The 25,469-nt window shown below is 39.1% G+C and overlaps 2 protein-coding genes across 2 annotated transcripts; both read right to left on the bottom strand.

Moving 5' to 3' along the window:
* Nucleotides 1-9,199: 9,199 nt before the first annotated feature.
* On the bottom strand, nucleotides 9,200-10,497 carry LOC110043946 (melanocortin receptor 5-like). The gene has a single exon (XM_020749454.2). It carries the CDS (start codon nucleotides 10,441-10,443, stop codon nucleotides 9,502-9,504), a length of 942 nt encoding a protein of 313 aa, XP_020605113.2. The 5' UTR covers nucleotides 10,444-10,497; the 3' UTR covers nucleotides 9,200-9,501.
* Nucleotides 10,498-14,672: 4,175 nt separating this feature from the next.
* Nucleotides 14,673-15,237, bottom strand: LOC149117220 (uncharacterized). Its single transcript, XM_089282895.1, has one exon. It carries the CDS (start codon nucleotides 15,197-15,199, stop codon nucleotides 14,771-14,773), a length of 429 nt encoding a protein of 142 aa, XP_089139021.1. The 5' UTR covers nucleotides 15,200-15,237; the 3' UTR covers nucleotides 14,673-14,770.
* Between the last annotated feature and the right edge of the window lie 10,232 nt (nucleotides 15,238-25,469).

The following is a 25,469-nucleotide window of genomic DNA, read 5'->3' as shown; positions in this document are numbered from 1 at the left end:
ATATATATGGCTGTAGACAGCGAAATATTCTGCCTCTACAACGTTAAACATATTATGTTCACTTACAATATTCTTCTCAGTGTTAAATTAAAAACGTTTTCTTTGTTTGGAAATAATTAATACGTCATCAAAAATCTAAAGGACAGTGGTCGCTAAGATTGTGAAGGAGTTGTAAGATTACAGACGCGTGTCCTACGATATTTATACGATCCATTCGTGACGAAACGTCTTTGACTTAGCAATATTTCTAGGATTTTAGTGTGATCCAACTGAATATTTACACCCAAACGTACCTTCATGGTGCGTTTCGGCGGCATATCGAGCGAGTTTGGTCGAGACATGGTTCGTATTTTGGCGAGACGTAGTCGAGCCCAAATACCCATGGCGAAACCAAACGAACCTGATATGCCGCCGAAGGGTACCGAAAAGTTATGATTAGGTAATTAGTGTACCCAAATTCGGCCAAGTGAGCATGATATCGTAGCTCTATTTATATTGCAGGACATCGGGACAGTCGGCAGGGCTTCTGATCGGCTAATTACGAATTTGGGTACGGTCAGAGACTGTTACACGATATAACACCCTGAGGAAACAGCCAAAAACGATGGATTGTGCCCAGTAATCACCCAAAATAGCAAGCACTTTTGCCGTTTTGCCGTCAATTGGCAACGTTGTTATCTACTCTCTCTCTCTCTCTCTCTTTCTCTGCCTCTCTCTTTTTTTTTTTTTTGTTGCCCTCGATGTCGCGATCCACTTTCTATGTATAAAAAACTAAACCTTCCATAGAGAACAAAAATATAGTTTAACAGCAGCAAAAGGCAACTGCAATTTAATTTGCAACTGTCGCATTCAGTACTTTAAGAAGAACGTTAATAAATTGAACGCGGATGGTATACTGGCACTGGCACAGATATTTCAATGATTGTTAAATGACAAAGAGAAAGGATTCAGTTCCGACTGGATGAAAGAGTTACTCAATCCCTTAATCTCATAGTTATCAATACGGGTGGCGTCGTTTCTTTTTTCCACATGAAAATGTTTTTTTTTTTTTTTTTTTTTTTTTCTGGTGGCATTACGTACATAGTTTTCAAAAGGGGACACTGTTCCTGCTGATTGTTCAGTTAAAGTTCTCTTGTCTAAATATTATATTGTATTGCCGAATGCCACCCATTATAGAGGACATGTATACTGGATAAAAACATGCCACACAGCAAAATAGAGACAGGCCACTTCTTCCCACTAGGGAAGAAGTATATTGGATCACAAAGGTGCATGGAAGTAGATTACAGTTTAGCAAATGTTTGTTCATTTCGCGACCAGGATAACAAGAAATCATTCTTGTCAAATTGTGAGTCTTTTTACAAGATAATAATAAAGTAATGTTATACCAAGCTCTCTTTCAGCAGCGACACTACCCCTAATATTCAAGTGAAAATTCAATTCAGATCCAAAAACTAGTTCTTCATTTTTTGTTTTACAAAAATCTGTAAAGAAAGAGTCGGAGAATTGCTATACATATAGTGATTTGTGGGTTTTCTATTTTTGTGGAGCTCAAGAATTCTAAGTGACTGAATACACTATTAATTTCAGTTTCACGTACGTATGCTTTGATAATTAATCCAGTAATTCTTAGCCGAATGATATAAGACCTAGACACACTGTTTACTAACGTAAGAAAATAAGGAGATTAAATACGTGTAGAATAAAAATAAAAATTACCGGTCACTCTATATTGTTTAAGAAAAATTGGCGAAGGCAAGTAAATTTAGCTAACCATGGCCAAACCAAATACCTTAGGAAAAAAAAAAAATGGAGAAGTTTTCAGGGTTTAAAAGGTTTTTGATTTCTGTTACTCGGAGGCACCCGCCATATAACCATTAGTAAAATGAATTGAGTAATTGTTAAATCCGTTTGTGGGTATAAAACTGTCGTTTCAGTTATCTTTTAAAGATGCTGTAAGATCTCTTCTTTGATTCCTGACACCTAGCAACGCTTTTAAGGTGTTGAAAGGAAATATATTTCTTTGAAAGAAATATACTTAAGTTCTTCAAGAGTTAGTTGGGACCACAGCAATGTTTTTGTATTGAGCTTAGTATTAGTGACGACTAAATTCGTTCGTTATGTACGCAATAGAACACTTTATCTAATTATTTACCGACTCAATGATAACCCACGGGGGATGTTGGGAGAACACGAAAAAGCTTGTAAGTCACTTTGAGTGTTCTCCCAGCATCCCAAGTAGGTTTATAGCTGGGTTTCACATGACGTCACTAAAATTCAAACTACAAAATTATTGATCTTCCTGAGATTTTACTTTAATGATGTATAAGAGAGCAGCTGAAAACTAATACTCATACAAAATTTTCGTTCCGACTGGGTTCTTGGTTTTGTGATAAATTAGGCTTGAATTTCTAAGCTTTTGCGTGACGCGGCACTTACATGACGACCTAGAGAGCTGTCATGATGGTTAAAAAAGTGACTTATTTCGGAGAATTTGGCTATCTGAACAGTTCATGTCTTAGAAAAAGTATTATTTTAATGTTTTAGAGTTCCTCGAGGGATAAATTCACGCATTTGTAGCAAAATTCAGTGACAGATGTTTCTGTTGGTTTTCGGCCGCCATGTTGGTGCCCATACGGATGGGCACCAGAATGGCGTCTCCGTACAAATCTCTATAAATTTGGGTAAAAAATTTCTCCGCATATCTCGCATAAGAAAAATTGCTGTGACCAGAATTTGGCGAAAGTCTTTGCACATTTACTTTCTTTCATTTCCCAGATTCTGGACTTTATCTCTTGAACGGTTTTGATTTTTATTTTGATCTATTTTGAACGGCGTGACTCTGAAAACCAGCAATTACTCCGGTAAACCCATAGAAATAGTTCAGTGCATGTTGCTTTTATGAAATAACTGTGGAAAACGTTTGTCAAAGTGACGTGATCGCGTTGCCTGTTCTTAACAAATTCATGAGAAGACGCGGCAAACCAGGCAATCACTGAAACTGAAAGAATGAAAGTACAGACCTCAGCACTCACATACGCCGCACACAAAATCCTTAGAGCCGAAGCGACGAAAATTGTTGGCGCTGTAAATGTTGGAGCAAAAGAAGCTAGGAAAGGTAAAAGACTGTACGATAACTTTCAAGATGTTTTGGAAATGGGATAGAGGAATAGCTCTGATTCAGAATTTAACTTTTTATAATGAAAGCAATGAAGTTCATTTTTCTCTGTAGTTTGCCAATTGCTGGAAACTACAGCTTGAAAGATTATTGGAAAATAGATTCATTTACGCTTATCACCGTGATAAGCATGCATTGAGCTAACTTAAAACTGCTGAAAAAATCTTCATGTTAAATCAAAGAAATCTTTTCCCTGCTCTTATAACAACCCAAAATGATCCGTCTAGCCCATGCAGCTTTAGTCAGAACTGTGTCCTCTACAGACCGCGAGAAGCCCTTAACACATCCTTCTAAACTCGAGTGTGAACGGAATCGGCGGCGTAAAATTTTTGCCATGTAAAAAAAGACGAGACATTAAGTGTTAAATCGCAGCAAACTTCTGGTCCTGTCTTTTCATGTGTATGTTGAATGAAAAGATATTAATTCGCGTTATTGATATCTTAGCTGATGAACACGGAAACTATTTATTTTGTCCTCGCTAGTGTTTTGAGTTCTCTGATTCTCTTTAGGTCTGCATGGCTTCCTCTGGTATCAGTCGCTTTGCAGAGTTTGACACTTCTGTAATTAGATATATATTTGCAATCTGCTCATTCCGTGAACAGGTTGCTTACTTGAATTCTACCCCTGACGCTGAGCCCGGCTATTTTGATTAGAACTGTTTACAAATACAGATGTTACTTCTTATCACGGATATCATAGGAAAGGCTGGAAAGTGGAAAAAAAAAACTGTTCTGGATCGACGTTTTACAACACAAAATTAACACAGACAAAGTGACGCAAATAATTTTGTGATTGTCTAATTCGCAAATAGAATTTAAAAAAAAAGTTCTGGAAACAAATATGATGATTTCCTCAAGGAACTGTATTTCATGTTCCAAACTTATGTGCGCGGAAAAGTTTTCATCTTGCCCATAGACAGCATAACTTACTATTAAAACATAATTCCAGCGCTACTTAGGAAAATAAGGAGCAGTTTCAGATCTGTCAATTTGTCGATTTCATGAAGTCGAGTTTCACAAAGGTTCTTCATGAATTTGAAATGAAAAAAAAAAAAAAAAAAAAAAAAAAAAAAAAACAGAACAGCAACAGCAACAGCGAAATTTAAGAATTAGCTTCTCTTTGGGAATTCTCGTCCGCCTAACCTTTTTCGTGTACAAGGGCAATATTAGTTGAATAACAACACAATTTGCAAGAGGAAAAACCACGAGAAACGAAAGTGCATAGGTTGGAGTATATTTGTTCAGGGAAAGTTAATGCGTCAACAAACTAGTACCTTAGGTGTCGACTCGTAAAAAACACACAATCGGAAGCAAAGAAAATTTAGCAGCCAGCATGAAACCGTTTTCTCTAGCAGCAAGTCAGACATCTTACAATGTATTTTACTTTGGCAACACAAAAAGAAATTACCAAGGTCCTCTTGATGACTGTGCACTGCGATTACCCTTAAATTGCTGTGTCTATATAAAGTACTTAGCGGCCTTGGTCATTTAAATTTCCTAGTACTTATATAATATAATCCCGCAAAAAGATCTCAGAAACCGTGTTAATTTGGTAGGGCGCCCTCTCATAATCGATGTGAGAGTTGAAGGCAGCCTGACCGAGTGATTAGAATAACTGGGCTTGGAATCCAGAAGTTGAGGTTAAAATCTAGGTTCTGCTCCGAATTCAAGTTTTCCAATATGGCTCTAGACAGCCAAATATCTTGTCACTACTAAACTTGAAATTTTAATCATTTCAGTTCCATTTACAGTATTCGTCTCTGTGTTTAAGGTGGCTCAAAACAGTTCCGAAGACTTAGATTTTGATGGGTCGTTATGATCACTCTTTATCACTTGATGCTACAACCATGATATCAAAAAACTGTCCAATCATTGGTGAACACGTTGTTATCATTCTTGTGGCGCAATAGGTTACCATAACAACAGTATGACCTCCTACAAACACCCTTAATTACAGCTTCACCGATGTCACGCTTTTCCAATTTTCCATTATGAAATTTTGAAGTTTCATAGACCCTATTCATAAATGGCTGCCAATGTAAAATTCTTTTGCACGCATTTGCATTAGTGCAACTAACCTCGTTTAAGAGCAAAAATTCTTTTGCATCATCAACTCAAAAGCGAGGTTTGTTGGGCTAGTTTTAATACTGACGAAAGAATTTTTAAATTGGTAGCCATTTATGAATAGGGTCTATAATCCTTTGCACAATCGTGGAATAGTGGATTCCAAACTTTGGCGCAACTTGTATCAAATGGGACGTATGACAAATCTATGGTTCGGCTGCTCAAGTTTTCTAGCGAGCTAATGTAGGAGTGATATTTCTTCGTTGTTCCTCTCTTCAGTATAGCTCTTATAGAGTTAGATATCCAATAGCTGAAATTACAAATCAAAATGACTTTCTCAAAGACATCAAATGTCGGGAAAACACACTCCTTATCTTCGAGGTCTTCGATTTGAAAAGTCAGGGGTTTAAGAATGTCACTCATGCTCTTCTTTTTATTTTTTAGCTCTTATTAACCGAGCAGGAGGTCTGTATGGGAGAATCTTGGCCGAGGTCGTGAGTACAGAATTTCTTCCATACAGACCGACTTAGTTCGGTTAATAAGATGTTTCTTGTATGGCAAAGAAGAATTCGTTTAATGTAACTGGTTTGCGAACATTTTGCTTGCGAACGGCGATGAACTTAACTTAAACCTGCCGAAATTTGCTCGTCATCTTTACTTTTTTTTTTTTTTTCTGTCATCAGGCTTTTTGGCACTTTCATAAATGATTCAGCAGAAAATAAAAGAAAATGGTGAATATTCTTGCATTTTAGTTTGCAACTTTTTCACATCAAAATGTAACCGGTCTAGATGCCGGTCTGGATGGGAAAATCTAGACCACAGTCAATATCGATTTCAGCTAATCAAATTCGTGAATTCGGTAGTTCCCAGTCCTTGTGAGACACAGCTATATAATAAATTATAATAATTATGGTTAAAGCGGTTAACCGAGGTTTTCCCGTGAAAATTACACCCTCAAATCAATATGATTCTGAGTTGAGGACTGAATGATACTTTTTTTTTTTTTTTCAAAACCACGGTATTCTGCTTGATCAGGGTCCACCATTATTTAGCACAGGTTGGCATTATCCTTAGCACTGCAATGAAAAATAAATATTAACAAAAAGAAACTTTAACTTTCAGTAGCCATTTTATTTTCTCCTTGTTCAAAAGTGGAGTAGTCGATGTCAAATTTTCTTGCCAGTTCGAAAGTACTGCTGTTTCTTTTCAATGTTTCATGTATTTTTCGAAGGAAATGCTTGTTTCTTCTGCTTGTTAGGGTGTCTATGTAATCTTGACACTTTTTTTGACATTGTCTTGATTCGACGACGTGGAGGACAGAGTCCAGACATAATTACAACGCGCCTTCTAATGAACTTATCTTCTTTATCGGTAGCTCCTATAATATCCCATTTTTACTTCATCCACTTAATAATTTCAATTTAAAAAATGTGAAACGATCCATTTGATCTGTAGTTTTAGTCGATCTAAGTGGTGTGAATTCACTTCGTGTCACTACTAATGGTCTCAACAATTCCTGACTATCCCTTTACTGCTCCAAAACGGTCTGCATCTTTGAGAGAAAGGAGAGGTCGGCGGAAGCCGGGTTACATGTCAGAGCACCCAATTATCTCGAATTTCCCTGAGGAAACACGGAAAGTTCCCATTAAAGGGACACGGTCAGCTTTGGGACCGCACTCACCTGGACACTAGTTTTCTCACTTTGAAAAAAGTTCACCTCAACCTGAAATCAAACTACATCCAGAAATCCGCTTCAATCTTCGCAGTGTTTTGCTTGATTTCCAATCGTTTACTGAAAAGCCTGTTTTTGAGTGTGCTTTCGCTCATCGTATGATATTATTTTTATCATACTTGATTGAAAACAGTATGGATCGCGTCTCTGTGATATGCAAATTAACTATGAAATGGTATCTAATGCGCATGTGCTCCAGCTGACTGTGTCCCTTTAACGGTGAAGATAAATTAAATTATTATTCAACGCATTTTTTCTGTCTTTCCATTGGCCGAGAACCTACCACGTGACTTACAAATAACGGCGTACGAATAATGGTCCGCTCAGGAGTAATGCCGAGTAAACGTGTTTTGTCGATCTCATGCTCTAATGCAAATTATTATCACTTTGTCGCGCATTGTGGTGCATTTTGCGGGCTAAAATGGAGAATTTGGCGGGCTAAAATGTATTTTAGCACGTTGAAATAAACCAATAATTGTTCAGACTGTTTTGTTGTCATGTTAGTGGTGAAAGTAACTAAACAAAAACCATTAGCGAAAGAAATTATCTTTAAGAATAACATGAGAGAGGTCTCCTTGGGAATTGCGCCTTTATGGAAATCTTTTAACATTTATCCTGTCTTACTTTTTCTTAGCTTCTGCCTTGCAAGCCCCTCGATTATCTAAGGAGCAAAGTTTTCAATTTACAGCTTTACAGCTAACGTTGATATATTTGAGGTCGATCCACACTGCCGTAAATTCATTCGAAAAGGCATTCATCGGGGTTTTAAATAAATTGGTGTAAAGAAAAATACAACAAGATAAAATAAAATAAAACTCGACGTACTCAAGTCAAAAACGCCTTTCAATTTTTGTTGCTTTTGCCGTTTTCTCTGAAAATGAAAATTCGGCAGAACTTTCTTTAATTCCGCCAACGCGTCCAAAGCAGTTAGTACAAGCTGCTGTCAGTGCACTTTATCAATTAAGAACGGACAAAGGTGTTTTCAGCTTTCCGGTTGTTTTGTTATCGAAAAGGAAATGATGGGCAGCTTTCCTCTCCTTTCACCTTCGCAGACAAACATGTCTCCTCTATTTTCTTTGGAAATGAGTATAAGTCTAAAACACGATGCAAAGAAAATACACAACTGAACATCTGCTTTCATCCAAATGCAAATCCAAATGGGTCGATCCACCGCAGAGTCAGATGGCTCACTTAGATGTTTTAAACAGCCACCATCCCTAATTCAGTGAACAGCCGGCAAGTGCGTATAACGCTTGGGAAGACCACGCTCGAGCGCGGCAGCCGATCCCTTCGTTCACCGATTCACCAAGTTCGCTCACATCCACCTGTTTTAGAACAGCCGTATTGAATCTGGCAATTATATTCGAATTTAACAAGCGTATTTCCCTCTTTGAAACGCTTTCGAACGTCAGATGGGTTGATTTTACTTAGTCGAGGGAGTCACACTACGATCTTCGATTCCCCAACATTCCCTATTTGAACAGCTTATGACTTCGGACACGGCTTACACCCTTTATATACCAAAACAAGAGTGATGCTACATGTGCTTTAATGGGTGAAACTATCCAAAAAAAAGTTTTTTTTTTGGGGGGGGGGGGGGGGGGTGAGAGGGGAACTAGACATTTTTATTCATCACTCGTTCATGTTTTTGCTGAAACTATAATAACTTTATGGAAGAAAATAGCTAATTTTAATAAAAGGCGTTTCATTCCTGACGCTGTTTACAAAAACTTTCCCACGCCATATTAACGTGAATGCAATGAAATATGAGCCTTGCTTACGAGCAAGTCGTAAAATATTTCGTTATAACAATGTTTAAATTTCGCGAAGAAATATTTTTATGATTTCCATTCCAATAACTTTATCGCCGTTTCTCTACAACAACAGGTTATTTGTTTTCCTCATCTTTGGTCAAATAAAGCTACAGAGTATGGGCGTCAAACACATGAGCTTACACACTTTATTACTGATAAAGACGGAAGACTGAGCTATCTTAAAAGAAGGATGTTTACATCAGGAACGTGTCTTTGTTATGTTAATAGCAAGTTTTAAGACGTTAACAATAATTGCTTGCCACGCTTACCTCGAACGATTTAACACGACAATTCAATTCTCTAAACATACAAAAGTTCAGTTTTTTTGACCAATAAAACGGAGCTTCACCACTTCAAACATGTGCAAAAGCACGCTTCACCGATCAATTTCAATGCTACAGTAATAAACTCATTTTTCTCATTTTTTTTTTTTTTTTTTTATGACTCAGTGCCCTCGGAAAGTATTCATTTTTGTTTCAGAATTGCTCAATCATCTCACCGAGATCTCTCTGCTTTCTGACTGTGTTTTGAAGGAAACACGCACTAATCTTAATTGAAATAAATTTGAATTCTTTGTAATGTGGTCTATACAGAGAAAAATTGCAATTTATTGTTTTTATCTCTTTATTTACAGCTTTAATCAAGTTTTCATTCGAGACATTTTGCTTTAGTTTCAACAATAAAAGAATGTTACTGACGGTTACCATACTGCGGTCAAAAACTCGAAAAACAATGGCAAAGCACTTGTCTGATTGTGTTCTTCACTTCTTGCCTGACTTCCTTTAGCTTCCAATAGTAAAGAATCGGATTTAATGACGAGTTTAACAAACCTAAGGTGACTGCATAACTCCAAGCATTAACCATAGATGAAGATAGTCCATTATGAGCCCACAAAGCCGCCACTATACAATAGGGTAGATAACAAGCGACCAGCGTCAGTTGCAGCCATATTGCACTGGACAATGCCTTTTTGTATCGCGCTATGTTCAGTTGATTTGTTTGGTTCGGTTGTTGAACATGGTCTTGTAACTGAGTTTGCTGATGACGGAGGGTGAAGAAAATCTTTGTGTAAGAGAAGATCGAGGTTACAAGACATAGTAAAATAAGTATAAAGCCATACCGTAAGGTTATGAGGGAATTTATAAGCCAGGTTGCTGAAGAGGCAGTGGACACAATCCAAAGGGAAACAACGATCACCCAGGTTCGCTTTAAAGTTACAACTTGTCTGTATCTCAGCCCCAACAACAGGGCGAGAAGTCTGTCCACGCTTATTGCAGTCAGTGTCCACATAGACGCGCTACCCAGTGTATATCCTGTTATGAAATGTGCCACTAATGCGTAGCGACAAATATTCCAATGTTCATTCACTACAGATATCCAAAAGGTAATAATGACAGGCTCTGAAATAAGACCAACAGAGAGATCAGTTGTCGCGAGACTACGAAGCAAGAGCTTGGATGGCGCATGTAGTGAGGACTCCTCGTGAAAAGCAATCAGGATCAGAACATTCCCAAGGGTTGCACTAATGAACAGAAAGGAGTTTAAAACTGAAAGAAACATCAAGTGGCCACGTAGTCCAGTAGTTAAACCAGCGGAACGTAAAAGTTGTTCAACTGTTTTCTGCGGTCCATCATCAGTTAAGTTTGCTGTTCCCATATCGATAGTCACAGATGTAGTAAGTTAATTAAACGCTTGAAATAACGAGACAGAAATTAGTTAACGAAGAGTGCCGAAATTTTTAGAGCAGTAAAGCGGCTTCTCAGTTAATATCTTTTCCTTCTCCCTCACTCCGTTCGTACGAAGGAAAATCATTTTCCTTCTCCAGAACGCTGAAGCATAACACAAATACACAAGACTGTAAGGCAGGCAGAGTGAGAGCACCTGCCCGACGATGCTTTAATTCATTTCACACTAAGCTAGGCAAATAAGTACAAACAATGTGAGGAGGGGAAAACTGGCTACATCTTTACGACTGAAAAAGCCTAAGTAGGAAAATATTTAGTTAGTTGTAACCTACTTTCCAGAGAATCTTTAACATGCATATTCTTAGCTTTCTCTGATTTCCATCGCCCGTGAAGCATTAATAACCTATCAGAAGCACCTGATTTTATAAGATTGTCTGCTATAAAGGTAGCACCGCCTGATCTAAGGCTAAGTGTACTATAGGGGATGGAGTTAATCCCTATAGCTGAAAGCGATTCTTTAATTAGCTCTCTACACCTAGTATAACTTAGTCTCCTAGGGCCTAGAGTATACAATTTGCCCTTCTTGACAAATTTAAGGGTTCTAAAAATGTGAGCAGATGAACTTAGATCAATACTTGCTGTTGAAAAATAACGGGCTAATAATGAATGAGGACATGCAAGACCACCACTTTTAGAAATAAACACAATATTGCCTTGCCTATATTGATCAGTTTTGCTATGCTTAACATTAATCTCTAGATGATCATCAAAAACTACAATATCCGAAGCCTGTATATCTAAAAGCTCATTAACCCTGAAGGGGCCATAAAAGCCTAAAACAAAAATTAATGCTGTACGTAAACCACTAAGATTACAGCCTTCATAAGCAAACTTAATACAAATTCGACGTATCATATCAGGAGTAATAGGCTCCTTTTTTCTGACTGGTCTGCTAAATACACGTTTAATAGCCTCCACAATCTTGCGAGATAGTACAGAATCAACTCGATTACCTTGTATCCCGTATGGAATGAGATCATGGACCCATTTTAACGCACAAAACGCAGACAAAACAACAGCATATGATTTTTTGGTTTCGTGAAGATTAGACAGATATTCAGATATAAGTAAACTATCACAAGGCAAAACCAATCTTAGGCCTCTGGACTTCATATAAAGACAGAAAAGCCTGTATTGAGCGACATACTTTTTAACAGAAGAATTAGCCTTAGACGATAAAACTTGCTTCAGCATTAAACGCCTTTTGGCAACACAGGTCCGTCCCCAAGAAGTGGCTTCAGTCAAATCCTAAGGAAGCAAAAATACTAAGAGATAATATAAAATAGAGGGAAGGGGATGTGCTTATGCCGATTTAGCACCGGCGAAAAGTTTAAGAAAAAATCCATAGCCAACCGGCCAAAGTCCGCTGTCCATAAAGACAAACGGCTAAAAGAGTTCGCTGCCATCCGGCTAGAACCTGATGCCAACCGGCTCCAAGGACTGCCAAAAAAGGCTTGAAAAAACTGTAATACAATAACACAGCGTGTATAATATTTAAGTACGATCCAGTTGGTTTGTGATGACGCTGTCAGAAAAATTAAGTTTGACAGCGATGATAAAACCATTCCAACTTGACGAGCCTAACAGCGAGTTAATGTTGCGCCCTAAACGCAACGCTAGCGCACCTTCGAAGAATGCGTAATCAACAACAAAATTCCAAAACCTATTGACCAACAGTGGCCAAAAAGGAGCAGACGGCCAATGCGGTGCAATTAACGTTCCACTGGCACGAGATCTAAACATGAAAATGAGAACTTTAGACAAAATTGGAATCGGTGGTACAAGGAGACAATTTTCGCCTCGTCAGTCCTGGAAAAGCGCATCCACACCTGACGTCGCAGGGTTCCAGAATCTTGAAAAATATTTTGGAACTTTTTTGTTGTAGTGAGCGGCAAAACAATCCACAGTATATGGCCCCTAAAGACCGTCTAGCTGCTGAAAAAACTCGGGGGCAAGTTCCCAATCGTCATAATCAATTATCTTGCTGAGGTAATCCGCCTTATCATTGAGAGATCGGGGCACCCACTGAATGTCCAAAACAATTCCCAATTTAAAGCATAGCGAAAAAATATCAAAAGCTAACTTGTGAAGATTAAAGTGCATACTACCAACTTGCGCAATTCTTGCGGCCCCCTGGTTATCGGTAAACCACTTGACTCTTGAATTAGGCAGAAAAGGACTGAATGAACTAAGGACGAATTAACTGTACAGCTAATAATTCACGGTAAGTGGAACTCTCCTGACGTTCAGCCTCAATAAACATCCTATGAGCACAAATATCTTTCCCGTCAATATGGCCAGCGCAAGCAACATCACTTGCATCTGAATAAATAGAAACAAATGGAGTGACCGAATCAGACACGCTTCTAGTGTTAACGGAACGAAGATTGTTCTTCCAAAACTCAAGTTCAACTACACAGTATCTATGAAGCAAAAATACACTATCCCAATCTTGGGCGGCAGCCACAGACATCTGACAATGCCTGGTCATAATTCGAGCGAGGTTTCCTAAAACGGGACTCAGATATGATTTTTCCAACAATGGAAGGCAAACTTCTTGCTGATAACGCACGAGGTTGTAGGGCGCTGTCAATGTGGGACAAGGCCTTATCTATTCTTACTCGGTAATGCTAATGTTTCCTTGAACCCCATCCCAAACAATACCAAGCCAAACAATAAATTGTACAGGAACCCAGACTGACTTGTCGTCATTAGATATGAAGCCCGCCGCGGCAAGGTCTGATCTAAGAATGTTCGAATGAATTTGGCTCAACGACTCAGTAGACTCAACGTCAAAACCATCATCGAGGTAAACAACGGCACGTATTCCCTGAGATCTCCAATGCTTTACTAAAGGTCTGAGCAACTTGGTGAAAATGTAAGGCGCCGAAGATAAACCAAACGGGAGAACTGTAAACATAAAGAAACTAGGTTCCCCATCAGACATCACCCAGATAAAACCGAGGAATAACTGGTGTTCTGGAAAAATATCCAAATGATGATATCCACTTTTGAGGTCAAATTTGGTGAAGTAGCTACCTTTCTCAAAATAGTCTAGCCCAACTCTCCAGTCCTCGAACTTGAATTTTTGCTTAAAAACGTGGTGATTGATGTACCTTAAATCCAAAATCAAACATCTTTTCCCACAACTTTGAACCGAAACAGAAAGCGGATTGATAACGTTGAGGCAACTCTTCGGAACTTGACAAACTCTTCCCGAGGAAAGCAACTCAAGAATAGCTGAGTGAACGAACTCGGAATGTTCTAAACCAGAACGATTATTGCTAAATTCTGTTGGAGGCGGAGAAACATAAAACGGAATTTTTTAACCTTCTCTAATACAGTCGATGATAAAAGGTGGTGCGCCAATCTTCTCCCAAAACAGAACATGAGCTTTAAGTCTCTCCTTAACACCTGGCGGAACTGTACCAGGGACCAGTGAACCAGACTCTAACTCAAAAGAAGGCAAAAACGAATCTTCCACCTTAATGATATCTTCGAAACATCCGACCGCATCATCATGTTCAAATAGTTGACTGTCGCTCGTCTGGTCTGCGGGATTGCTCTCCAGATGTACTGCCTGAGCCAAGTCTGGTTGTGTTTTTGTAATTCCCGAATCCAGGACCGTCGCTGAGCCTCCCGCAACTTAAACTCCAATGACCTCTCTTTCCGCATCTGAAGCAGATGTCTGCTGGAGAAGGCATTCTACGGCCTGAAAAACGAAAAAACAAAGAACGCACAGCAGAAAACCTTCACTAAAGAAAAAATAAAAACGTGGAAAAAATAAACAAAACAAACAAGAAAACTACAAGCACCGTCGAGTAGTGTCGCACTTGATGAATACATCAACCTATTCACTCCTTATATATATTCCAACTGGAGTCTCGAGAGACTCCACGTGCTAACACAAGATGTGTTAGCATAAATCACATGCGTGCTCACGCTGAACTTCCGAAGGAAAATACATTTTCCTTCTCCCTCACTCCGTTCGTACGAAGGAAAATCATTTTCCTTCTCCAGAACGCTGAAGCATAACACAAATACACAAGACTGTGAGGCAGGCAGAGTGAGAGCATCTGCCTGCCACGTTGAAAAAACAAAGAAAGGGCAAGGAGCATACCTCGAAAAAGAGACCGGTCGTCAGCAGCACGAGAAGAATGAGCGCTGAGGGGAGTCTTATTCTTCTCGGATTTCTTAAAAGCATTTTGCTTCTTCTTCTTCAAAGCCCTCTCCGGCGCCTACCTGATCCTCTTCTCGTCGTCCGAATCACTAGCTAACTCCTCCGCCTCGTATTCCTTCACCGCAAGCCAACCTGCTTCGCTCTTGTCTGCCAGTTTTATGATCTTCTGACGATGTCGCAAACTTTTTCTTAAGTCCTCAACCTTTTCAGCAGCTTTGTCGACGTCGCGCAAGCCAAGAAAATTAGCGGCTTCGTCTACCGTCGCCTGAAGTTCGGAGTTAAACAGGAACTGGTCTTTGTTGCCTTGGAACTTAAGCTTGCCGGCCTCAGACGCTCTTTGCAATTTTCCAGTTTCACTTGACGATTGCGAGCTTAATCCCGACGAGAGATTTTCAATCTTGTGGTCAAGGTACGTTTTAAAACGTTCGAAAACGTCCTCCGTAGCAGACTCTTTAGGATTCTTCGAAATTTCGGGACTCGAGGGCATCTCAAACACGATGAAACAAACAAGAAAACTACAAGCACCGTCGAGTAATGTCGCACTTGATGAATATATCAACCTATTCACTCCTTATATATATTCCGACTGGAGTCTCGAGAGACTCCACGTGCTAACACAAGATGTGTTAGCATAAATCACATGCGTGCTCACGCTGAACTTCCGAAGGAAAATACATATTCTAACGAACGAATTTAAACACTTTTTATAACCCCTTCTTATTTCCTCATACACATCCAATAGATGAATATCGAATGATTGACAGGTTTAAAAGATGAACGCTATTTTTAACACCTTATTATTACCCCAAGCACGTCCACATACATGCGAGCGTACGGACGGCAATCCTTATCTACTTCGAACACAAAGCTGTTAGCACGGAGTTCGCGTTGACTCTCGCAGCCTCTTCTACACCAGTGGAGGGAAGTGTTAAACCACACGTTGCGTAGGAGGCAAAGTAAAGGCTTCACCTTTTGTTATTTTATGTCTCTATTGTGTGAACGGTTGTTTAAGAACCGTTCAATTGCATTTCTTATGGCCAGTAATGAGGAGCGACTGTATAATTTGCCATCCTTCGCCCGGGCTTCGGCGTCAAATCGCAGAAAAACCTGGTCCAACTCCATGTCACTCAGCTCGGAAAACTTTTATCCTGTCACTCCTCTGTCATTACACCAGTCTGAAAAAAAAAATTACACTGAGCCTATTTTTATTCATATCGTTAAAGCGATGAAAATTGCATCCTCTAATCAATGTATCTATGAGTTGGGTACCGAATAATGCTTTTGTTCAAAGCCATTGTACATGTCTTCTGCCTGATCAGGGTCCACCATTATTTAACACACGCTGGTATATTATTCTTAGCACAGCATAAAAAATATATATATATTAACAAAAAAACCCTTAACTTTCAGTATTTTTTTTGTCCTTGTTTAAAAGTCCCGTATTCGTAGTCAAATTTCCTTGCCAGTTCGAAAGCATTGTTGTTTCCTTTCAATGGTTCACTTCACACTTCTTCTGCTTCTTTTAGTGTGCCGATTTTCTTGCCACTTCATTGACATTCTCTTGATTCGACGACAGCGGACGGAGTCGAGACATAATTACCACGCCCCTTTTCAGAAACCTTTCCCCTTTATCAGAAAACATAAAATGAATAACTACAGAGAAAATGTATACCTCAAATCGAAGGGGATAACCGAGAATACGTAACTTACAGTACAGATCCAGAATACGATATTTGTGAGACCTTTATTAAATCTCTACGCCGTCTGACGGGTTCGAAAACGATTTTTATTCACGCGGAACGGCTTCAAAAGCGCAAAACGAGTCAATTGGAAATCATTGTTAACTCGTTAACACGTTTTAATGCACAACTTAAAGTAAAATGAATTTTGAAACTTTTATTTGCTATGTTAGCATACAGTAAAATACAATCAGCTAAATTGACCAATCATAGCGCGCGTAGTAACTTTAATAAAATTCGATATTACCATCAATGAAAACTCCGATTTTCAGTTTTTTAGCTTCAGCTTCTCGAGCTATACCTCTTACTAGCCGAGTTCGAGGTCCGTACTGTAAGTTACGGACCGACCTTTTTCCCCTTCGATTTATGGCCCAAGCGTAAAGCGCGCGGGTCATATATCGAAGGGGAAAAAACGAGGATCCGTAACTTACAGTGCGGACCGAGAAGACGAGGTTAGTAAGATATTTATTATATCTCTACTGTGTGTCTGACGGGTTCGGGAACGATTTCTATTCACGCGGACTCGGAAAGGCTTCAAATTTCTTACGCAACTCGAAAGCAAAACGAGTCAGTTTGAAACTGTTTTTAAGTCGCTAGCACGCTTTATCACATAATTTAGCATGACGGGACGCACGGGGCTTCTACTGTAAGTACCGCAGAGAAATGGTAGGAAATTTTCCTAGCATTCCTTACATACTCTCACTAGGGTTCTTCGTCTTGCGGCCAGGGAAGGCATCATAATCTGTTTCAGTGACATGCCGATGATATTAAATAGAAAAATAAACCAGAAAGGGCCGATGGAATATGAGACAAGCTTTAAAGTGAAGTCACGGTAATAATAGTCCTTTAAAAGTGAATAGTGCGTTCGAGTCATTCCCGATGCTTTCAAACGATGGCGGACTCCACCGACGCCAATAATCTGGAACAAAACAAGGTCATTATATATCGGATCACGCCTAAACACACGTGATGAAAGACTTGGGCAGGAAAAAAGCGTGGGCGGACAAAACCGGGGAATGCCGATAAATCAAGTAATCCCCCGAAAACGAACGAATTACACAACATGAACCTTCCTCTGCTTCTCTCCCTGAACCAAGTTCAGATCTACAAACTGAACTTAAAGATACCAAAGTGCCTACGAATGGAAGTTAAGTGCGGCGAGCAGACGTAAATGTCTTTTTTACGCAATGAAAGCCATCACAATAAACTCTGAGCTTGCATCGAGATGCTTGTCTGGGCGTAAAGGAGCGTTTGATTAATCAATCTAACACAGATCTTAAGGAATAAAAACCCAGATGATCTAGAATACTTGTCTGAGTATGTCATTGGCAGTGGGAGCCACGTGCAGTATTGTCATGCTCGGCAATTGAAGTTATTGGGTAGAAAATATCGCACAATTACACAGCCGAGGGCAAAAAAAACAAACAAAAAAACAAAAACAAAAAACAAAAAACAAAAAACAAAAAAAAGCGCGAGGAGAAACTTAATACATGGCGGTAAGTAACGACCTCCGAAAGAAGTGAGCCCACCCGCCATCCCCTGAAAATAGAGGAACTAAGGCTCAAAAGTATAATTATTTTTCCAATCAATAACCTAAATAACGTACGATAAACTGATGACGATTCAACTAGGGAAGGTATAGCTTATTCCAGCAGGCGTCATGAAGCGCCCTGGTAAAACAAACCCCGCAAAATTTTCATCAAGTAACAAGGTACTAACAGAACCTTGTCTTCAAATTGAAATTACTAAAATTGACAACTTTGCATCATTATTAACAGAGCGCATAAAAAGAACGTTTAATCATATTGAAATTATAAACTCGACCAGAGCAGTTAAATATTTGTAAAGGAGACTAACGTAGCAGTGCATCAGAAACAGTAAAAATAGTTTAAGGTATCTTACATCACGGTCTACATATAACGTGTCCACTCATGTGCCAGCAACATAAATTTCAACTGATCGAAGAATTTCTAAACGATTTATAAAAACGCAGTGTTTCTACGAATTACACCCACAGCCTTAGAGGAATACAGCCCTGTTCTGATAGAATTTAGAGATGCACATTTAGAGCTGCGCCACACTCGCGTTTTAGGTGCGGGGATCCCAACCAATGCTTACTTAACTTTTTTAAAAACTCTACTTTTAGCCCTCCACCAAATCTACAAACGTGCATTTCGCTTGTGGAAAACTATTGATTTGCGCAGTGTTTGGGTTGGACATTCTTGCTAATATCAACTTTCTTTTCTCTCGTAAGTTCTCGCCCGTTTAGAAATGCGCCATACTCGCGTTTTAGGTGCAGAGCAGTCCCAACCAATGCTTACCTAACTTTTTAAAAATGCTACTTTTAGCCTTGCTTAAAATCTACACACGTGTATTTCACTTGTGGAAGTCTATGGATTTCGACAGTGCTTGGGATGGACATTCTTACCCATATCAGCTTTCTTTTCTCTTGTAAGTTCTGGCACGTTTAGAGATGCGCCACACTCGCATTTTAGGTGCAGGGATCCCAACCAATGCTTACTTAACCTTTTACCGATGCTGCTTTCAGCCCTCCCCCAAATCTACACACGTGTATTTCACTTGTGGAAGCCTATCGATTCATACAGTGCTTGGGCGAGTGATTCTCGCCCATATCAACTTTCTTTTCTCTCGTAAGTTCTCGCACCTTCAGAGATGCGCCACACTCGCGTTTTAGGCGCAAGGATCGAAACTAATGCCTACCTAACTTTTTAAAGGTGGTGCTTTTTGCCCTCCCCCAAATCCAAACACGTGTATTTCACTTGTTGAAGTCTTTTGATTTGGACAGTGCCTGGGCGAGAGATTCTCGCCCATATCAACTTTCTTTTCTCTCGTAAGTTCTCGCGCGTTAAGAGATGCGCCACACTTACATTTTAAGTGCTGGGATTCCTACCAATGCCTACCTAACCTTTTAAAGATGCTGCCTTTAGCCCTTCTTCAAATCTACACACGTGTATTTCACTTGTGGAAGGCTATCAATTGGGACGGTGCTTGGGTGAGCGATTCTCGCCCATATCAACTTTCTTTTCTCTCGTAAATTCTCGCGCGTTTAGAGATGCGCCACACCCGCGTTTTAGGTGCAGGAATCCCAACCAATGCTCTTTTTGCTTTTTGAAGATGCTACTTGTAGCCCTCCCCCAAATCTACACGCGTGTATTTCACTTGTTGATGTCTTTCGATTTGGACAGTGCTCGGGTGAAAGATTGTCGCCCATATTAACTTTCTTTTCTCTCGGAAGTTCTCGTGCGTTTAGAGATGCGCCATCACTCGTGTTTTAGGTGCAGGAATCCCAACCATTGCTTATATAACTTTTTACAGATGCTGCTTTTAGCCCTGCCCCTTATCTACCAACGTGTTTTTCACTTGTGGAAAACTATCGATTTGCACAGTGTTTGGGTGAGAGATTCTCTCCCATATCAAATTTCTTTTCTCTCGTAAGTTCTCGCGCGTTTAGAGTTGTGCCACACTCGGGTTTTAGTTGCTGGTATCCCAATCAATGCTTACCTAACCTTTTAAAGATGCTACTTTTAGCCCTTCCCCAAATTTACACGCGTGTATTTCACTTGTGGAAGTCTTTCGATTTGGACAGTGCTTGGGTGAGAGATTCTCGCCAATATCAACTTAAGGTTACAGTATACCTTCAGGGGTGTCCCGCGCGCAAGCGATGTAGCGCGTGCAGTTTAAGCTGTAGATACCTAAACCCCTATATCAAATTAAAGCTTATGGAGCTGGCTATCAAACCACACCAAGAATTTTGAAAGAAAATGAATTGTGGAATTTTTCACGACCACTAAATGCGAGCGCCTGAATCACCTTTCGAAAGCTACAAGTCAAAGCGAATTTCGTTTTTCGCCAATTTAATTTTTTCCTCGGTTTCAGGGCCCAAAGCGCTTAAAAAACGTGACTGCGTTTTGGCATATTCAATTGCAGTAAAAAGTTACAGAAAATTTTCGAAATAGGATTTAAAAAATGTGGAGTGATCGTACAAAAATCGCTCTCGAAGAAAAAGTATTTCGTCATTAACAATTCCCAGACACGTTTTTGTAGTTTATATGTTAAGCTAGCCACTGTCCAAATTTAAGAGCAATTGAACAAATTCCCTTTGAGTTATAACTCTTTAAAGTGTCTGCTTCAAGTGAAAAAATTTATTCGAGAAAACAGCGCTAAGAAAAATTCTCTGCTTCGCAAACAAACTTCGCCCACAAACGCCTTCAACTGGGTTCTCAGATAACTAAGCCAATCAGTGCAGGGAAAGTTTACTACCGTTAACCTCCTGGTGAAATTTACGCGCGAATCTCTAAAAAACTCTTGTGTTTCGCAATGCGCTCAAGGAACCGAAGGCAGAGAGATAATTTTTCTGTAGCTCGGTTTTTCTTGAAGCTGGTCTGGCAAAATGGGGAAGACTAAAAAGGATACGAACGTTAGAGTGGCTGAGCGAAGGAAACAAACAAAAGAAAGCGCCGAGGGCAACTGTGTGTGGGCAACTGTGCATGGATAATATTTCAAATGGTCTCAATGAGTCCGACGATTCGTCGATATCGGACTCACCAGAAGAGTCTCTGTCAGCATCCCTGTTATTGCTGTCAAGTTCCGAAATTTTTACAGAACCTTTCTTTTCTCTTACCACGAATATTTGCCCGTCTTATACGATAACTATAGCTTCATCCGCGTGGCGAACTTTCGCTTCTTCACCCATTGATGTATTTTCATTCGTTCTTCGCTGTTTTCGCTTTTTCGAACCGGTCCATGGTTTAAACGTGGTCTATGTTTACTTATAACTTAATAGAGACACGCCTGATACCAAAAATGCTGGGTAGTCAGAACAACAATGCTGATCAACTGAGTAGTCAATTCGTGACATCCATATAGGTAATTCCGGCGAAAATCGTCTCGGTTGATTGCATACGCGCCATAGGGCTGTCAATCAAGAGGTAAACTTTTACTTCCAGTGAAAACGTAAAACCGCCATTTCTCCGCCAATATTTAGCCTTTTTCAAATTTTTTTTTCAAAAATTAGAGATTATTCTTCAACCACTATTTTGACCCAAAAATCCAAATTTGAAGAAAATTGCCGACCCGAAGGTATACTGTAACCTTAAGTTTCTTTTCTCTTGGAAGTTCTCGCCCGCTTAGAGATGCGCCACACTCGCGTTTTAGGTGCGGGAATCCCAACCAACGCTTACCTAACTTTTTAAAGATGCTACTTTTAGCATTGCCCCAGCTGTACACACGTGTTTTTTACTTGTGGAAGAGTATCGATTTGCATAGTGTTTTGGTTGGAGATTCCCGCCCATATCAATTTTCTTTTCTCTCGTAAGTTTTCGCGCGTTTAGAGATACGCCACACTCGAGGATTAGGTCCAGGTAGAATAAAAATAAAAATTATCGGTAACTCTACATTGCTTAAGAAAAATAGGCGAAGGCAAGTAAATTTAGCTAACCATGGCCAAACCAAATACCCTAGGAAAGAAAAAAAAATAGAGAAGTTTTCAGGTATTACGTTTAAAAGGTTTTTGATTTCTGCTATTCAGAGGCACCCGCCATATAATCATAAGTAAAATGAATCGAGTAGTTGTTAAATCCGTTTGTGGGCATAAAACTGTCGTTTCAGTTATCTTTTTAGAGATGCTGGAAGATCTCTTTGATTCCTGACACCTAACAACGCTTCTAAGGTGTTGAAAGGAAATATATTTCTTTGAAAGAAATATACTTAAGTTCTTCAAGAGTTAGTTGGGGCCACAGCAATGTTTTTTTGTATTGAGCTTAATATTAGTGACGACTAAATTCGTTCTTTATGTACGCAGTAGAACACTCTATCTAATTATTTACCGGCACAATGATAACCCACCGGGATGTTGGGAGAACACGAAAAAGCTTGTAAGTCACGAGTCGTTAGGTGCGTTTTTTTGACGCTCTTTGAGTGTTCTCTTACCATCCCAAGTAAGTTTATTGCTCGGGCAAACCCATAGAGAGAGTTCAGTGCATGTTGCTTTTATGAAATAACTGTGGAAAACGTTTGTCAAAGTGACGATAATTAATTGCACTTTTGTGATCAAGTTGCCTGTTCTTAGCAAATTCATTAGAGGACGCGGCAAACCATGCAATCACTGAAACTGAAAGAATGAACGTCCAGACTTCAGCACACACATACGCCGCACACAAAATCCTTAGAGCCGAAGCGACGAAAATTTATGGCACTATAAATGTTGGAGCAAAAGAAGTTAGGAAAGGTGAAAGACTGTACGATAACTTTCAAGACTTTTGCGAATGGGATAGAGGAATAGCTCTGATTCAGAATTTATCTTTTTATAATGAAAGCAATGAAGTTCATGTTTCTCTGTATTTTGCTAAATGCCAGAAACTACAGCTTGAAAGATTAGTGGAAACTAAATTCATTACGCTCATCACGGTGTTAAGCATGCATTGAGCTAACTTAAAAATGCTGAAAAAACTTCATGTTGAATCCAAGAAATATTTTCCATGCTCTTATAGCAACCCAAAATGACCCGTCTAGCCCAGCTTTAGTCAGAACTGCGTCCGCTACAGACCGCGAGAAGCGCTTAACACGTCCTTCTAAACTCAAGTGTGAACGGAATCGGCGGCGCAAAGTTTTTGCCATGTAAAAAAAAAAGATAAAACAGTAAGTCTTACATCGCAACAAACTTCTGGTGCTGTCTTTTCATGTATATGTTGAATGAAAAGATATTCGCGTTATTGATATCTTAGCTGGTGAACACGGAAACTGTTTATTTATTCCTCGCTAGTGTTCTGAGTTCTCTAATTCTCTCCAGGTCTGCATGGTTTCCTCTGGTATCAGTCGCTTTGCTGAGTTTGATACTTCTGTAATATTAATTTTCAATCTGCTTATTCCGTGAACAGGTTGCTTACTTGAATTCTAACCCTGACGCCAAGCCCGGCTATTTGATTAGAACTGTTTGCAAATACAGATGTTGCTTCTTATCACGGATGTCATAGTAGGCTGGAAAAAAAAAAAAAAACCGTTCTGGATCGACGTTTTACAACAAAAAATTAAAACAGACAAAGTGACACAAATAATCTTGTGATTGTCTAATTCGCAAATAGAAATTAAAAAAAAGTTTCGGAAACAAATATGATGATTTCCTCAGGGAACTGTATTTCATGTTCCAAACTTATATGCATGGAAAAGTTTATTTCTTGTCCATAGACAGCATAATTCACTATTAAAACATAATTTCAGCGCCACTTAGGACATTAAGGAGCAGTTTCAGCCCTTTACAAAGTATTCACAAAGTATTTTTTCAAGGTTCTTCATGAATATGAAATGCAAAAAAAAACAAAAACAAAAACAAAAACAAAAACAGCAACAGCGAAATTTAAGAATTATCTCCTCTTTGGGAATTCCCGTCCCCCTAACCTTTTACGTGTTCAAGGGCAATATTAGTTGAATAACAACACAATTTGCTGGAGTAGAAACCTCGAGAAACGAAAGTGCATAGGTTGCAGTATACTCGTTGAGGGAAAGTTAATGCGTCAACAAACTAATACCTTAGGTGTCTACTCGTAAAAAACACACAATCGGAAGCAAAGAAAATTTAGCAGACAGCATGAACCGTTTTCTCTAGCAGCAAGTCAGACATCTTACAATGTATTTTATTTTGGCAACACAAAAGGAAATTACCAAGGTCCTCTTGATGACTGTGCACTACGATTACCCTTAAATTGCTGTGTCTATATAAAGTACTTGGCAGGCAGGTCATTTAAATTTCATAGTACTTAGATAATGTAATCTCGCAAAAAGATTTCAGAAACTGTGTTTGGTAGTGCACACGATGTTAGAGTTGAAGGCAGCCTGACCGAGTGGTTAGAACAACTGGGCTTGGAATCTGGAAGTTGAGGTTAAAATCTAGGTTCTGCTCCAAATTCAAGTTTTCCGATATGGCTCTAGAATGCCACATATCCTGTCACAAGTAAACTTGAAATTTTAACCGTTTCAATTCCATTTGCAGTATTCGTCTCGGTGTTTAAGGTGGCTCAAAACAGTTTCCAACACTTAGATTTTGATGGGTCGTTATGACCACTCTTTATCACTTGGTGCTACAACCATGATATCATAAAACTGTCCAGTCATTGATGAACACGTTGTTATCATTTTTGTGGAGCAATTGGTTACCATAACAACAGTATGACCTCCTACAAACACCCTTAATTACAGCTTTAGGGTCTTATAATTCAAAAACGGCACGGTGATTTTTTTTTATATTATCAACTTTTGATAAGTATGATAAGACGCAACTTTTGGCAAAGTTTTAGGTAGGGTTCAGAGCCACCTTAACTTTTCGAAAATTTAAGGTCGCTCAGAATCCTACCAACTTCATACCTACTAAATACTTCATTTCGTTAGTTGTCAAAGACAGAGTAATTACTGTAGGACCACAGCAGTATTTTTGTATTGAGCTTACCTATTCTTATAAAAGTACTTAACGTTATTAATGAGAAAAAATTTTACAATCACTCTTACAAGTTTGACAAGAAAGGATTTTAACTAATACCTTTTAGCAGCAGTGGAATAGTAGACCACTTCGCCGATGTCACGCTTTTCCAATGTTTCCATTATGAAATTATGAAGTTTCATAGACCCTATTCATACATGGCTTGCAATTTAAAATTCTTTTGCATGCATTTACATTAGTCCAACTAACCTCGTTTGAGAGTAAAAATTCTTTTGCATCATCAACTCAAAAGCGAGATTAGTTGGGCTAGTTTTAATACTTACAAAAGAATTTTTAAATTGGCAGCCATTTATGAATATACCCTATTCATAAATGGCCATTTATGAATAGGATCTATAAGAATCCTTTGTACAATCGTGAAATAGTGGACCCCAATCTTTGGCGCAACTTGTACCTAAACGGGACGTATGACAAATCTATGGTTCGGCTGCTCAAGTTTTCAAGCAAGCTAATGTAGGAATGATATTTCTTCGTTGTTCCTCTCTTCAGTATAGCTCTTATAGAGTTAG

Source organism: Orbicella faveolata, unplaced genomic scaffold (genome assembly GCF_042242905.1).
Source record: "Orbicella faveolata isolate gen_17 unplaced genomic scaffold, um_ofav_v1 contig_12, whole genome shotgun sequence".
Taxonomy (NCBI): domain Eukaryota; kingdom Metazoa; phylum Cnidaria; class Anthozoa; order Scleractinia; family Merulinidae; genus Orbicella; species Orbicella faveolata.
Note: the sequence above shows the minus strand (reverse complement) of the source record. Positions and strands in the feature narration are given on the sequence as shown.